This window comes from Aptenodytes forsteri, unplaced genomic scaffold (genome assembly GCF_000699145.1).
Source record: "Aptenodytes forsteri isolate BGI_AS27 unplaced genomic scaffold, ASM69914v1 Scaffold184, whole genome shotgun sequence".
Classification (NCBI taxonomy): Eukaryota; Metazoa; Chordata; class Aves; order Sphenisciformes; family Spheniscidae; genus Aptenodytes; species Aptenodytes forsteri.
Genome location: NW_008796078.1, coordinates 375,314 through 391,021, shown reverse-complemented (window position 1 = coordinate 391,021; position 15,708 = coordinate 375,314). Strand labels below are relative to the sequence as shown.

General features: G+C 50.2%; 1 protein-coding gene across 1 annotated transcript; it reads left to right on the top strand.

Moving 5' to 3' along the window:
- The first annotated feature begins 6,494 nt into the window (after positions 1-6,494).
- FAM124B (family with sequence similarity 124 member B) lies at positions 6,495-12,527 on the top strand. The gene is made up of 3 exons (XM_009286670.1): positions 6,495-6,515; positions 6,805-7,544; positions 10,240-12,527. The coding sequence occupies exons 2-3, from the start codon at positions 6,816-6,818 to the stop codon at positions 10,870-10,872; spliced, it is 1,362 nt and encodes a 453-aa protein (XP_009284945.1). The 5' UTR covers positions 6,495-6,515; positions 6,805-6,815; the 3' UTR covers positions 10,873-12,527.
- Positions 12,528-15,708: the final 3,181 nt, after the last annotated feature.

Here is a 15,708-nt window from a genome sequence, read left to right as displayed (position 1 = left end):
TATCTAGTCTAAATCTACCCCCCTTCAGTTTAAAGCCATTCCCCCTTGTCCTGTCGCAACAGGCCCTGCTAAAATGTTTGCCACCACCTTTTTTATAAGCCCCCTTTAAGTTGGTTGGAGCTGAATACAAAAGCTGCCTCAATCAGGTTGTATAAATCCAAATCTCACAAACTGTGTGTTTGTGGCTGCCGTGGGATGTCTGTAGCCAGGCGAGGACATGTTATACTTTTTTACGACGTATTTGTTACTAATAGGAAGCTATAAAGGGCAAAGCATATTTCGCAGCTTTTTGGGGCACGCAGTGCGTGCCCATTGCTGCAAGCCAGGGCACGCCACCGGTAGCAGTCGGTATGGGAACCTGACTGCCGAGGCCTGAACCGTGCGGGAGTTTCTGCAAAGGAACTTGTGCATCTTTGGTTACGTGCGCTTATTTGGAAGGCTTTCTACTTTTCCCTGTGTTCACACTGCTTGGGAAGTGCAGCTCAGGAAGGCAGTCCATCTGAATGACCCTCTGCTGTTCGTGCTTTCTTCGCGATTTCCCTTGCGTGTGGCTGTAGTGGCCATCAGCCGTGTAACTGGAGGGAGGCCAGCGTATGTCAAAGGCATCTATACAACCACACGTGTTTCGGGCGTCCTAGGGCATCAGGAGTGGGAAAGCTGACTCAGGCTTCAGGTACACAGAGGTTCTTTGTTCCTCTCCCTGACCCTTGTCTTGCCGCTGGATCCCGTGCACCCCATAGAGCACAGAAGAGGGGCTGGAGGGAGGGCGGCGTTGCTGCACAGTCGGTGCTATCAGCGGACGGGCTCTTGCCCAACACCGTTACGGACTGCAGCGGCATCCTCTCTCCCCGTTGCCTTTCCCTCTGGTTACGCAGAACGGGAGCTTGTTTGGGGTTGGCAGCTGTGATATCAGCCTGGTTTGTATCACTGCAATAACTCCGGTTTAATATGAGCTTTCCAAGATCCTGCTGAAGTCGGTATGGATTTGGACACTCAGTCCCCAGTCCAGGCTCTCTTTTTTGTGAGAGATCATTCAGGTGCCGATGTTAAAAGCTTGATTGCCTCAAAGCCTGTGGCAGTTTTAACATGGGCTTTGGCGGGGTCATGGTTTGGTCCGTTGCCAGCGGTCTCCCTCGTCTCTGTGTTTCAGTGCTGCTCTCCCAGCCTTGCACTTGCACCAAAGTCCGCGTTGCTTGAGGATAACTTACTTGCTTTACTTTCATAAATACAGTCACTAAGCGTACAGGGAAAATGTGATTTGATCCTAGCTGTCCCTGTGATGGTACACTGCACTGCCACGAGGATGCCTGTTTCCCCAGCCGCTGCGGCCGAGTGTCAGGAGGAACCTCTCTCATTTTAGTTTGCATTTTATCTCCCGTGAGTCTTGAAACCCTATCTTGCCTGTGCATCTCCTAGCGTAGTGTTTCTCGCGGCAGGAGTCTCAAGTCGCTGTGTCCCGTCACTGGGAGGAGTTGCAGCCTGCCGTGCCGATGCTGCTGCCAGGTCGGAGCTGCGACTCCCAGCAGCAGCCGAGGGTCAGCCCTCCTGGTAGCTCTGCGAGGTAAGACAGGCTGCAGCCTGCAGCGAGCTTCCCCCTCCTTCTCCTCTTTCTAACCGTATTTTTTTCTTTTTTTTTCTTCTTTTTTCCCTTCTTTTTTTGTTTTGTGTGTGTATGTGCTTGGATCCTGATTTGCTGTGTGTGGCGGAGCTCTCTGTATTTTCTGTGTCTGCTGCATTCCTACTCTTTGTTAGCTGGTTAAAAAGAGGAAGCAAGAACTATTCGGGAGAGAAGTCTACTTAAATAAATGCAACAGGTTAGATGATTTTTTTTTTTTCCCTCTTTTCATCATTGGGGTTTTACTTTCCTCCGAAGTGATGATGAGTTGGAGTCACAAGGTTTGGAGCAAGAGACAAACTCTTTGAAAAGTTTTTTGTATTCAAGTAAGACCTTAATCCTGATTTTCGTCTCAGGGCTGTCTATGCTGTAGATAATTTTCGTCTAGCAGGTTAATTTAGTATTTTTGTCCTTGTTACAGGACGAGCTTGAGATTGGCATAACACAAAAAAAAAAAGTCTTTTAAAAAAGTTAGTAAGCCCAAGACATTGTGTGGATTTAATGAGGCCTGCTCCCGAGATGCCTAGGTAATTCACACCCAGTCTCTCTGAAGTTAATTATGTGCTAGTATACAAAGCCTAAATCCTTCTAAAGTAACTTCCTTACAGATGTTACTATGAACTTATTAAATCCTGTGATGCATCATCAGTCTTGCTGGTGTCAGCTGGAGCGAAGGGCTCCGAGCACGGCGGAGGACTAAGCACATCTTAAGAATTCATCATGAAAAGGAATTTTTAATTATTTTGCCATGCCTTTCCACCGTAAGATTTTAAACACATAGCAGGTAATATTCTCTGAGGCTTCGCACAATAAAGCGTTTGTTAGTTGTTTGTGTTTGGACTTTATTTTAGGCGGGGCTTACTCTCGTGTGTATATTGGTGGTAGATACAAATATTCGTATTTCAGGTGCTCTTACACAAAGCTGGACTGCCCCAGCAGCCTGCTGTACGTTCTGCTGTGTGGCCAGTCACTATCAGGTGGGAATGGTGCTCTGGTATATTTTTTTGAGTACCATATCAGAATATTTCCCCTCCTCCTCCCCTCAGCAGAGTGACTTTCCACATAAGATTGAACTGCTATTTTTCTAATCTCTTAAGGAAATCTTTCTTGGCGTATTCAGTAGGTCACTATGAATAATGTGCTTTTCCGTTTGGCAGCCAGACTGGAAAGCTGGGGGAAGGGGAAGCAGAGAGGAAGGCAAGGACTCATTGCATTCGGGGATCGGAGTGAAACCAGCACTTCCCTTTTCTTCCAAGATCCAGCAAAAGCCAGCACTTCGCTCTGGTGGCAGTCATCCCTTTCCAACCCGAGAACTTCTTGGTGCCTCTGAGAAAAGCAGTGGATGAGGAGGTCTAAACTCACCAGGCTGCAGCTAGGATGGTCATGGCATCCTAGCTTTACCCCGAGGTTTAGGGGGGCAGTAGGCTGGAGACAAAAGTGAGGGCATGAGAATACCCTTGTCCGAGGTTGGGGAGCCTGGGTTGAACCCTTCCCCGTGGACGTTTAGATGCCAAAGAAAAGTGGAAGAGGAGCAGGGCGCTTCTCTACTGGACAGTGCTTAGCCAGGATGGTGGGGCTGCCCTCCGAAGGAGGGGTTCAGGCAAGGCTGATGTTCAGTTCATCTCATGCTCCTCGTGGTAGGAGTGGTGGGTGCCCCTGACCTGGAGCTGCCGGAGAGCTTACGGGTCCAAGAACCAGGCCTAAAACTGCTCTCCAGGCAGCTCCATCAGATAGAGCTCACAGGTGCCCATCCTGTGATAGAGCCCATCCCACCCCAGCAAGCGCGCCGCTCACCGAGGAAACACGGCGTGGTGGCAGGGTTCAGGATTTGGCCCTTTTTGTGCCTAGGCTCAGTTTCTTGGCTGTTGTAAAACCTGGTGACGCTTGAAATGGATGGCAGCTACATCAGATCCCAGCTCTGCACAGGAGAGACGCTGGTCACCTTCCGGAGTCTCCGTGGGAGGCGCCTGCCCATCTGGAAACCAGTTTGGCTCCCACTGGCTACAGTAGGAGCTGGAGGGAGATGTGGTGTCTGCATCGTTTCCTAACCCCCACTCCTCCTGGCTCACCAGCCCTTGCTCTGTACAGCTCCTCTGAGAGAGTTCACGTTACTGGTACTTTATCTACATCACTACAGTGCTGCTGCCCCCACGGGATTTTAAACAGCCGGGCTGATGCGATTCGAGTGGGGATGGGGGCCGAGAGCTGCGTGAGCCTGTAGTGATCGATGGGACTGTGCAAGGAAAGCAGCACCAACCTGCGCTCGCTCCCTCTTGGCGCTCGTGAAGATAAATGGTTTACTGGTGGAGGAGCGACCGGGTCCTCTGCTCCGTGGGAGAAGGGGAAACAGAGGGCAGGTACCGGGGCTGCCGTGTAGGAGCAGCCCAAGGGGGTCATCATCCAGGGAGCGAGCGTAGTGCACGGGGCAAGCGTGCAGGTGGGGTGAGCCTGCTCATGGGAGGGGAGGCATGGTGGAACGAGCGCTGGCAGGCGAGGGGGTGGCTGGTTCAGGTAGCTCGGCGGTTGTGAAAATGCACGTGCTCTGCATCCCTGAACTCATCACCCAGCCCCTAGCAGTCTGGTAAATCCGTGTACTCAAGTCACCTTCTGAATCCCTAAAAACTTGTGATGTCACGTTGCCTTGTGGCCGGCTTAACAACACACTGTGGGGAGAAGTGTTTCCTCGCTTGTTTGGAAATGGGTGTTGCTAGCTGCAGTTTATCCCCCGGCTGCTTTTTTGGAGGGTACTTTAGCCTATGACTGCCCTTTTACCCTCCTGATGCAATTCATAACCTTGTAGATCTACAGCATAGTCTGCCACGGTTCCTTCTCTAGGCCGAAGGTCCTCGTCTGCTTGCGTCTCTCACTGAAGTGGCTTCTTTCATTACTCGTCTCTTCCTCCTCCTGCTTTCTCCCTAAATCTCCGCATCCATTTTATTAAAGGCCGGCTAGAACAGCACATACTACTCAACATACAGATGCGCTGTGGATTTATATGTTGCCGTACAATATTTTCTGTTTCCTTCCCTATTCCTCCCTTAGTAATACCGTTGTTTCGGGCTGCTGCTGGCCACGAAGCTGCCGCTTTCACCCACCGCGGTCCCACCGCTGCGCGTGCAGGGTGAGGATTGCTTTCCCCCGCCACCGTGTTTACGTTCACTCGTATTTACCCGCTTTGACTCTTACGGGTCTCTGCTCGTTTGCCTGACCCTAAGGCGGTACCGCAGGGGTGGTGCCTTGCTTCAGCACGCTGCCGCCGTGGCCGTGCCAGGCGTCTCTGCCGTGCCCAGCACCATTGTCTCCTACCAGAACAGGGACCCTGAAATGCAGCTCGGCTACAAACCGAGCCCCGGTGACCTTTCTTAGTTTCAGTGTTTTCCCTTTTTCCTCACGTGCAGGAAGGCAGATGACTGCTTGCCCCTGCCCTGTAGCAAAGAGCTGATGCGTCGTTTCCTTTTCCACGTTTTAGTAAAATTGTGTTGTTCAGAGCTCATCTAGAGCGTTTCAATGTTTTGAGCACTTGCGCTCTTCTCTTCGCTCTCTTCCTGCAATTGTCCGAAGGCTGGATTTTTTTGTCTCCCTCCCAACAGTTGTTGTTACTTACTTGGAAGTGATGTGGGTGGGTTTCTCTATCAGTGCAAATTAATTTTTTCCTCATTTTCTAGTCAGCCTTATTTTTATTGTACGTTGGCGTCAGTGGGGTTTTAAAGCATGAATGCGTATTTCTACCAGTGAGAGTGATCTTCTGCATAAAGGAAACCAAGGCACCGCTACTTGTGCCTTTAGATCTTGGAGACTTTGCTCAGTTGAATGTAGCACTAGGGTCGTATTTAAAAAAAAAAAATGAGTTCAGAGTTTTAAATAACAGACTCATTAATGCTGGGATTTCTGCACGGTGAACCACTGCTCTGTGTGCTTGGCTGTTTGAGAGGGAAATCGGTATGTCGGCAGGGAGAGATGTGTTGCTCTTCGTTAGATGGAGCCGGATACATCGTTGGGGGCCCCAGTTTTGATTTAAATACTGGCTGTGGTAGGGGCAGTTCTGTGTAGAAAACGGGAGTTGGCTTGACTTGTATGTGTTGCTCCTGGGTTGGCAAAATAAGGAGATGAAGGGACAGTGTGATTTATTGTCTAGACACTAGAAGAGGCTTGGAAAGAGGTGTATTTTCAGCATTCCTACACAATAAGCTAAATTAAGTACCAATATGTAAACCCAAGGAGCAAGGAAAAAGACCTGGAATTTGTCTAAGAGTGCTGATTACATGGGTATCTCAGCATTAAAAAAAAAAAAAAGAGGAGGAAAAAGAGGCAAACAAGGCACTGAAAGGGGGAAGCCTCGTACCCAGCTTTTATGGGCTATGTCTAATAACCCGGGGCCTGGTTTCCAGCTAGGCAGTGAGCTACCTGGAGCGTGTAACTAGGAGTCAAGGTTTTTTTTCCCAAAGCTCCTCTTTCCTGAGGCTGATTCATATCTGCCCTTATTGTTATCTGTTGTGTTCACATGGGGTTTTTTTTCTTTTGTTAGTCTGTTTTCCTTCCTTGTTTTTAAAGAATAGCTTATCTGTATGCCCCAGAAGGGTGTGACTCACAAAGATCACAAGCTTTTTACAACGAGCTAAAGCCCAGCCTGCCGACTACAAGAAAATACGCTGAGGTTTTCAAACACGAGTGCCGCATTGCCTTTGCAAAAGGTGGTGATCGCACTGAGATGCACGCTGGTGGGACTCGGCCGGACCCAGAGCACGTGTTTCCACCGCTGACAGGCAAGTGTCCTTACAAAGTCATCTCATCTTGGAGCGTTACTGCTTTTGTGCTTCAGTGCTCTTCATCTCTGCTGCCCTGTCCTGTGAAGGACAGGAGCGGTAGGACACAGAGGTGTTTCTGGACACGTCGGTCACAGGTATGCAGTGACTAGAGCTCAGATCTTGGAGTCGGAAAATGAGCCTTCATCTGAGCTCTGCTGTGATGTGAGTGACCTGGGACCGGTCACATAATGCCTTGTCCCTCTTCGCCTGCCTCGTGTACATTAACTGTGCAGACCTGCATATTTCATCAGGCTATTGCAAAGCTTGTAGAAGATTGAACTCATTCTGCCTGAGTCTTACAGTACACCCCTCATGTTACTGAGGCTCCAACAGTAGGAGAAGGAGAGGGAAGGCACCAATTTGTCTATTTTTATTTTTTGTCAGGAACGTTTGCAATGGATGACAGAGCAGACTCTCTGATGACTCTGCATCTTCTCGCCAATTCGGAACGCTCATCGCTTCTGCAGCAAACTCTGGATCGGCTTTTGGAGTGGATCTGCCCAGACGTTCGACTTTTCCTGGTGTCTGAGCGAGTTACTCCATTGAATTACTACGAGAGATATCGTAAGAGAAGCTGCGGCTTTCCTGGAATATCCGTTCTCCTTTTTCTACACGAGGACTTGGGAGAAGAACGGATTTTCCAGGTCCATGAACTCTTCCAGCGTCCGCCCTGGCGCTACCAGTGTGTCCAGATTGCTAACGGGCACAGCCGCCTCTATGCCCCAGCTCAGCAGGACTTCTATGGCCTGGACGACCAGTTGCCTGTGTGGGGCATCAGGCGGGTGCACTGTGGCCCCGAAATCCTGCGTGTCACCCTCTACTGCAGTTTCGATAACTACGAGGATGCAGTGAGACTCTACGAGATGATCCTACAGAAAGAAGCAACTATGCAGAAAAGTAGCTTCTGTGTCTTTGTGCTGTACGCAACCCAAATTACTGCCGTGCAGCTCTGCTTGAAGCAGCTGCCCATCGGGGTGGCTGCCGAGCCGAAGGAGTCGTCAGCCTTGCAGTTCAAGGTGCAAGAAATCGGGCAGCTGGTGCCTCTCCTGCCTAACCCATGTATTCCTATCAGTAGCACCAGGTGGCAAACGCAAGACTACGAAGGAAATACAATTCTGCTTCAGGTATGTGTCTGTGGTACTCTGAGAGGAGGTTTTGTTTTGTTTTGTTTTGTTTTTTCCCCAAGGAAAGCAGGACTGGTTAAAAATGGAAATTAAGATTTTGCTTGTTTATGTTTTCTGTTGAATTTGTGAATGCAGTAATCGGTATCTGCCAGTGCTGTGATGCTGTTGATAAATACAAGCACAGATCCTTGGAATATTTTTATATTGTTAAATTCACATCATTACTGCTCGCCTGAAATTGAAAGTATTAATGCTTTTTTTGAGCAGGCTAGTTTAACATCTTCCCTTCCCTGCCTGAATCAAATGATCGTAGCAGCCTATTCTTTTTCTGGTAAGTCGTTATGTTATAAATGTTTTTGAAAGCAGATTTTTAGCATCCAAACCCAGATGTATTGTAAGTGTAGTGTTGATACAACATCACCTGCAATAGACTTTGTGAGCCCTTTGTGAGCTGCAGTTGGGCAAAAGTGCCGAAGAAACGTGTCGTAGGAAATCTCTGCGTTTTCTGTTCAAGTCTGCAGTCCAGAGGTTGTGCGAATACAAATAAATAAAACCCAACAAAGACGACTGTGCCGAGATGATACGTGTGAGCAGGAGGGCAGCTTAGCTCAGTGTGCTTTCTTTTCACTGTAGCAGCCCCTCCCACCTCTGATTATTTTTTGTTGTAATTTGGATATTTAAATTTGCCCAGCCTGTGGTTTTTTGTTTTCCTTGCAGAGCTCATTTGTAGCAAATCGGCTTAATTATTCTGTATGGCCTATTTTTATGCTACTCTGAACGCTAATCCTCAGGGCAGCCTTTGCATACTTCTCATTCAGTATCACTCTATAAACTGGTTTGCCACCCACTTGGACTGGACAAGGCCCTGAGCATCTTCACATAGCTTTGAAGTTGGTCCTGCGTAGTTTGATAAAGCAGTAAATAAACCACATCCTCTCCTTTCCCCCCTCCCCCCCGAAGTTGCTCACTAGTTACTGTTCTATTCCATGTCCTTTCTCTGAGTGTTTACAGGAGATCCCTGCGGCTCAAATTTTACAAGTTTATCCTTAAGACTCAAGTAGGAGTCTTAAGTAGGAGCGTAGGACCATCTCCATGTGCTGTTTCATAAAGACAGACATGAAGCGTGTCTCTAGTCTTGCAGAGGGTTGGCGAGGTGGGTGCCTTGCTCTGGGCTGGTGTCCCCGGGGGTGGCATCTTCCGCAGGAACAAGTGGGACGTGCTTAGCAGGTCCTGGTCCCTTTGGCCTTGCTGGTCTGATGGGTATCTCCTCCCTGGGTAAGCGTTGGTCCATGTGTTGTCCAGCCGTCAGAGGAATGCCACCTGATCTGTAGCTTCCTGGAGAAGTTTCTTTCTAAAAGCAGCTGGTCAGGATTTGCAGACGTGAAGGAGCTCCAGTAGATCTGATGCCTCCTAGAAGGCTTTGGGACAGGCACAGCTATTTGTGTGTGCTGTGCTTAGGTCACCTGCAGCAAATCTGTCATGTGTGTGCACTAGTCCTGAGAGCCCTCTGAAAGCTGTGCACGCATTGGGAGAAACTAAATTCAAGTGTAACTTGCTTGTTTCTTTCTCAAAATAGTAAGGTTTGTGACCAGTGATTTCAGTTTTGTAATTTATTAAGAGGCAGATGAGCCAACGGGATTGTTTCACTCAAGCATAGCGTAGCTGCTCAGCCGAGCGCTGGCGGTGACCGCAGAAAATCCTGAGACCATCAGCCTGTCTGCAGGGGACCAGACCAAGGCTTCATCCTGCCCAGCAGCTGGCCACAGGCGGCTGCCCTGGGAGGAACAGCAAGAGGACAAGCGCATGTGTTACACCCCACCGATACGCTCCCGAGCTGCCTGTTTTAAACTCAAGGGTCTTCTGAAGCCAGCTGTGGTAACTTGCAGTGACTCTCCTTTCCAAGCGTTTATCTAGTCTCCCCTTGAATCCATGTGAACTTTTTGTGTCCACAAGACACCTTGGCAGGGACCTCCCCAGGTCTACTGCCACCTTCTCTTATTTGAAATTGGATCCACCTGGCTTCATTTGATGGCCTCTGCCTCTTGCGTTGCAAATGGCAGGGAATGGACAATACCTGTCTGTTTCTCCAGGTGGCTCATGGTTTTATAGCCTTTTATCCTCTCCCTCCCAAACGTTTTTTGTTGTTTTGGTTTTTTTTTCTTCCCCCCCAGGCTTAAGATTCCCAGTATAGGTGGTTGTTCCTTTACTGTACTTGCAGTTGTCCTCATTGTCCATTTCTGAGCCTTTCCAGCTCCGCGATACTCTGTTGTGCGCTGCGGTTGAGGGACAAACACCATGGTCCAGCTGGGGGACCAGGGCTGCACCGTGCATAACAACATTCTCCGTTCCGTTTGGGATAATCCTTAAGATTTCATTTGCTTTCTAGACTGCTGTCAGGCACTGAACTGACGCTAACACGGTGCTGTCTGTCACAGAAATGAGACCCTGGGGTTACAGTCAACTCGCAACCTAGCATTTTGTGTGTGAAGCTGGGATTGTTTTTCTCCGTGTGCATCACATTATCTACGTTGTTTCGTCTGCCATCGCTCAGGCTTGGAAGAGTCCTATGCTGTTCTCTGGGGGCTGACTGACTCACGCTGCAGGTGACTTCAGCACAGCGAGGCTAGGTGAGAGCATCACCTAGTAAAGCTAGAACGATATGTTAATGGGGTTCTCTCCAAATTTTATTCAACAGGTTCAAGACAGCTCAAAGCCCCGTGAAACAAATGTTGGGCTTTCCCATCAGCATAATAATGCAGGCAACGAAAAAATCCTGCAGGACTCTGTCCCAGCCCCTCTCCCTGTAAAGCGGGGTAATCCTGGGCAGAGAAGCCAGGAGGTCGGAGCCACGAAGGGTAGAACAAAATCTGAGCAAAGCGAAGCCCTTACTCCTGAGCAAGCCGGCGGTGACCTCCATAGGCACTTCTGCTCTTCTCACAGTGCTCCAGCAGCCCCGTCGTGGTGGGATGCCACCTCCCTCCGCAGGCAGGCGAGCAGCAAGCTGCAGGCTTCTCTCCAGGAAAGCCGCGTTCGTCGGCAGGCAGCGGAGACCAACGTTGACACCGGGCTCGCCGTGGCGAGTCCTGCGAGTGGCTGCTGTCCGCTGAACCGCTTCTCCAGGGACCTGTGGAGCAGCCTCCTCCAGCCACGAGCACCCACGGATGGGGCCGGCAGCGCCTTGCCCTCCCAGGACAGGACCCAGCTGCTGTTTGCTGCAGCCAAAAGGAACAAAGGAGCAGGGCAAAGAGCTTCGGGCTTCCACTCGCAAACACCACGAGCCAGCCCTGCAAACAGAGCGGAGGACGAGGAGGAGGAATTCTTTATATGACTGAAAACAAACGTGCCAGATGGACTCATCACTTCCAGACGACAGCAGAGCACTTTTGTGGGTATCGTGCCTCCTCGTGCTGTGACCGCTGATGCTCAGCTTACCTCTGTAGCTGTGACAGCATTTCAGTAGCGGGTTCACCAAGGTAGATGCTTACTTGCCGTGGAGCGATGCTAAGGAGGCTGCAGGCAAAGCAGGAAAAATAACGCTGTATTTACAGAAGTTTTTTTTTTTTTTAATGCAGAATAGATTGGAGGATTATTGTGCAATGAATAGGAATAAGCCATATGACTCCTAGAGCTGTTCTAAGATGCTAAAAAATAGCCAGTGCCATCTTCAGATGGGGTTAGAAGGTGCAGCTTGCCTAAGCTGCCCAAGCAGCTGGATGCCCCCAGCCATGGGGGCTCATCGTCCCTTGCCGGGACGTATTGGAACAAGGTCACAGTGGCTACGCCGATTTTCCTCTGTGTTCCTTCTTGCTTCCTCTGGTAATTAAAAGCTATCAATGTTGTCAATTTTATGCAAGATGAGAAACACAAGAATGTTCTTTTAAAATATTTTTGAAGAAAACAACTTCTAGAGAGACCTTTTCCCCAAATTAGCACAGTACACGCAAAAAGCAAACACTCGCAGAGAATAGTTTGAGCTATGTTTATGCTCCAGCAAGACCTGCTGTTGCCTATTCATATGACACTTAACAAAATAAACCCAGCAACAGCCCAGGCTTTGTTAGACCAGTCTGCAGTTATCAGCAGGCAATCCTAATTGGGTTTTAATTAACAGAAGACAAGAGAAGTTAAGAGTCTTGGAGGGAACAGCTGAATGCTGGAGAGTAAAAAGGACGGGAGAAATGAGGTAATGTTTCGGCAACAGATGCTGAAATAACTCCCATCTTGATCAGCAGTTTTCTTTTCTCAAGTAGGATTAAGTAAATCTCAAAGGGAAAGAGATGGGAAGGGCATGACGGAGGAATGAAATTATTAAAAGAAAAGCCAAATCTGATCATACTTACCTTCCAAACAGCACAACGAAGAGGTGTTTTCTCCTTGAATATATCTGAATTCTGCTTTACACAGAAGTGTGAATTTGTTTGGAGAGTGCCTTCTCATTGCCTCTTCTTAGTTCGTAACTCAAGTTTGACAGACGATGGCTTCTTGCGGCCCAAGGAGAGGCAGAGGGTGATGGGCAACAGCAGAGCCTTCCCACGAGGGGGTCCTGCACAATTTCACGGGTGTTTAACACTCGTACGTGTGCCAGCTGAACACAGCCCATGCCGCGCTGCAAGAGCTTCGTTACCCAGGGAAGCCCAAACCCACCCCTCTGCTGCTGGTGGGCTGTGCAGCCCAGCGGGACTAAAGAGCGACGCCATTGCTGGATGTTAGGTCGGGCTTTGGGAAGGCCCAGCGTTTGGGGGGAAGTTTGAAGGCACAGCCGAGTTGGTCGGAAGAGCTGCAGGTGGGAATAGGGCTGTCCCCGCTCCGTGCCTCTGCGCCCTCGCAGCTGGTGTTGCCCTGGAAGTGATGCTCACGTACCCTTCAATTCAGGGACCGAAACCTGCAGAAAGCTGAACAGGACACTTATTTCACTGGACACTTACACCCACCCACCCCACCCCCCATGTCTTCATAAGCTCTGTAAAAATTTTGGACTTTTTAATAAATCATACTGCGATATTTTACATCTGTGAGGGTGATTATTTAATCTTACCTAGCATGCTAGAAACTTAGCCAGTGCTTTTCAGAGCTGGAGGAAATGTTTGGTCAACTAGGAAAGCAGCAAAGAGGAGAGCTTGCAGGCGGGTTAGCTCTCTGGGTTCGCTGCGGTGTGTGCGAGGGCGGGCTGGGAGGGGTAAGGAGAGAGGAGGGGGATCGGGGTAGGGCAGTGGTCTATAAACACGGGGTTCCAGCCCTGGCAGTGGGCATGGACGGGATAGTCATGAACCCAGGAGTAAAGCCAGAAGTGGGATTCCTGGGAGAAACGGTTTTAAAGAGAGATTTCCTGGCCTTCTCTCTATTCTCTCATGCCAAAGATATTTAAGTGTGACTATTCAGCATAATCTCCTTTTACCTAAGAGAAAGAGGGTGCTTAAGAGGTAGAAGGTCAGTATCTAGCATGGGGGAAATGCTCCATCATTTAAAACAAAAAAAAGAGAAGCAAATGATGCGCAAGGTCTACCTGCCTGCAACAGATCACGGAAGAGAAGGACTTCAAGTCAAAGGAAGACTGCTCTGAAAATATCGCTTGTAAGAGCGAGTATATAAAATCCATGTATTTTAAGTGTGGGATACACCTAGCATAAATGCTGTATTACGCAGGCAGCTGTTGGGTCAGAGGGCACAGTTTCTCCCTGGATGGATTCAGTAGTGGAAGGTAAAGATTCACATTTTCCGTAGACTGTTCGTATCTCTGCAACCTTTATTTTACATTTCTTCCTTGCACACTGTGCCATTTCTTTCAGGTTTTTAAAAAAAGGCTAATGAGAGAGAGCGCAGGTTGACAGGGATCTGCTGAAGCTCTGTGCCCCAAACAACAGGCGAGGAGCTCACAGGTAAGCAGCCAGACCCAGCGGCCTCTTGGGAACAGGCGGACGTGCGAGGTGTGCGGGGTTGGCAAGGCTGGCAGCGGACTGAGCCGGGGGCTTCTCTCTCTCTCCCCCCCAGCTCCCATCCCGCGCGCTGGTCCCAGCAAAGCACGCAGGGGAAAAGAGTCTTGGTGGAAAACTGAAGAAGGGAGTTTTGAAAAGTTATGCTTAGAGGTATGATGGCATTGCAACCCTGAATGAAGGGAAATGAGGTGGGGTTTTGGTTTTTTTAACCATTTGTATGTGTCATGCTTGATATAAATGATTTAGTCTGGTGGAAATGGTTCTGACCTAGCTGTGACCATCAGGGGTAACAGTGCTGTGAATACCGAGCTGCTGATTCCTCTGATGGACACTTTGACGGACAGCAGCCAAGGTGGTCAGCATGGGTTGGCACCCGCTAACCAAGATTTTAGTTTTGAGATGTGCACTTTTTGAGGGTGGTGGGTGTCCTGCATTGTGCCGGACTGTCTGTCAGGCGGTGTCGCACCCGGGAGCAGGAGCACGGCCCTGGACTCCTGCAAGCCATGCTGTTGGGTGACCCCGTTCCCAGGAGGGAACAGAGATGCTGCCGTGGCTGTGCCCACAAGGGATGATGGTGAACAGTCCCAGCCCGAAGGGAAAGGCTTTTCTCCTGGGCCGGTTGCACAGTCTGGGTGACGGAGGGGGGAAATCTGTTCTTGTGGAAGCAGGGTGTGTGCTGAGAGCGGGAGACGCTGGCAGCGGGAGTCGGGCAAAGCAGGGGAGCTTGCTCTGGAGTCGCCTTAACCCAACCTGCAGAGGCGGTTGCTGTTGCTTTTGTTGTTTTAGCCCCTGGCTACAGAAATGGTGTCTTTTGTCTCCTCTGAAGCTAGCACGGTGGTATTTCTGAGGGATGAGTTGCCGGGGAGGAGCTGGGAACACACCCCGATGCCTGGATACGGGCACAAAGGCAGGGGGTGCTCCCCCCGCGCCTGGCACCCTGCCGCGGTGCAGGCAGGCACCCAGGCAACCCCGGCCTTGGCACGCGGCCGCTGGAGTCAGTAGTGACGCCGCAGGCTTGGCCTCTCGTATTAAGGAGAAGTTGGCAAGCTTGATTCTTTCGGAGAAGCAAATGCTGAATGCACCCTTCTTTCCTGAGTTTTGGGCCAAATTCAGCTTTCGTGAATGCCTTGGTAAATCCTGAGGTAGTCCAGCGAGCACAGCTGAGCTTTCCAGATTTACACCGGCGGGTCTGGGGTGGGAGTTTTTCTTCTCTCAGCTCAGGCAGGGTATTTTTCATCCGTGTTGGTGCTGTGCTCTGTGCCGAGGACAGACAAAGCTTCACAGCCACTTGATGGAGGAAAAAGCGTTGCACGTATCAGAAATCCTGCGTTTGTAACGGGGACACAAACCAAAAATTGTTTCTTTAGCCAAAGACGAGCATGACAACTCCAGCTCCTCCGTGGGCTGCGCCGGGGTGTGCTCCGGACACCTACGCACAGCGCACCCACAGCCCGGGCATCGGCTCTCTGTCGCCGTAAATTGCATGGGAAGGGTGCAGAGCAGCTGACCGATGGGTCCCTCCGTTAAGCTGCACGTGGCTGTAAGCAGTAATGTAAATTTTCCTCTATCGCCTCTCTGCTGTATTGCTTGAGTCCAGTCAGGTGCCCTGTCCCCTCGCCTCTCGGTCTTGTCACGTCCCACCTACGAGAAGGGGAGCGTGACGAAGGTCCGCAAATCCCCTCGGTGTGGATTAAGGTGAGATAACGCTCAAGGTCCGTACACGAACATCAGCTGTAATGGAACGAACGCTCTATAAGCATCGACCCTCTGCGTATCAATACGTCACGTAAGCGGCTTTATGAGAAGTTGAGGTAGGCCTTGTGTCACTTAGCAGCATCAAGGGCAAAGAGCGAGGAAGGGGGGGCTGAGAGAGAGAGAGAAGGAGCTTGGGGGGGGGAGAGAGATCGAGAGATCACCAATCCTGGATCCAGCGTCAGACCTGCCAACGGGGGGGTGTCGGTGTGGAGAGCGCCCCGAGGAGGCTCGTGTGCGCCCCTATTTATTGGCCCCGGTCCGAGGTTTCTAGAGCCTTCTCTCACCCCGGTTTCAGGAGTGCTTGAGAGATCGGTCAGCCAAGGAGAGTGACGGCGGGCCCCTGCCCGTGGCTGGCTTCTGGAGCCTTCTCTTGGGGCATCGCCTGTGCTCGCAGCACGCTCACTTGGGCCTCGTCCCTTTACAGGTCTTTTCAGAGCTTGCCAGATCCCCTCCTTTTTTAAATGTTCATTATTAAT

What these genes read in the sequence shown, in the direction of transcription:
- FAM124B (XM_009286670.1), top strand. Translation starts at nt 6,816, where the DNA reads ATGGATGACAGAGCAGACTCTCTGATGACTCTGCATCTTCTCGCCAAT. An exon ending in GAAATACAATTCTGCTTCAG is followed by an intron (nt 7,545 to 10,239) that starts GTATGTGTCTGT and finishes TTTATTCAACAG; the next exon opens with GTTCAAGACAGCTCAAAGCC.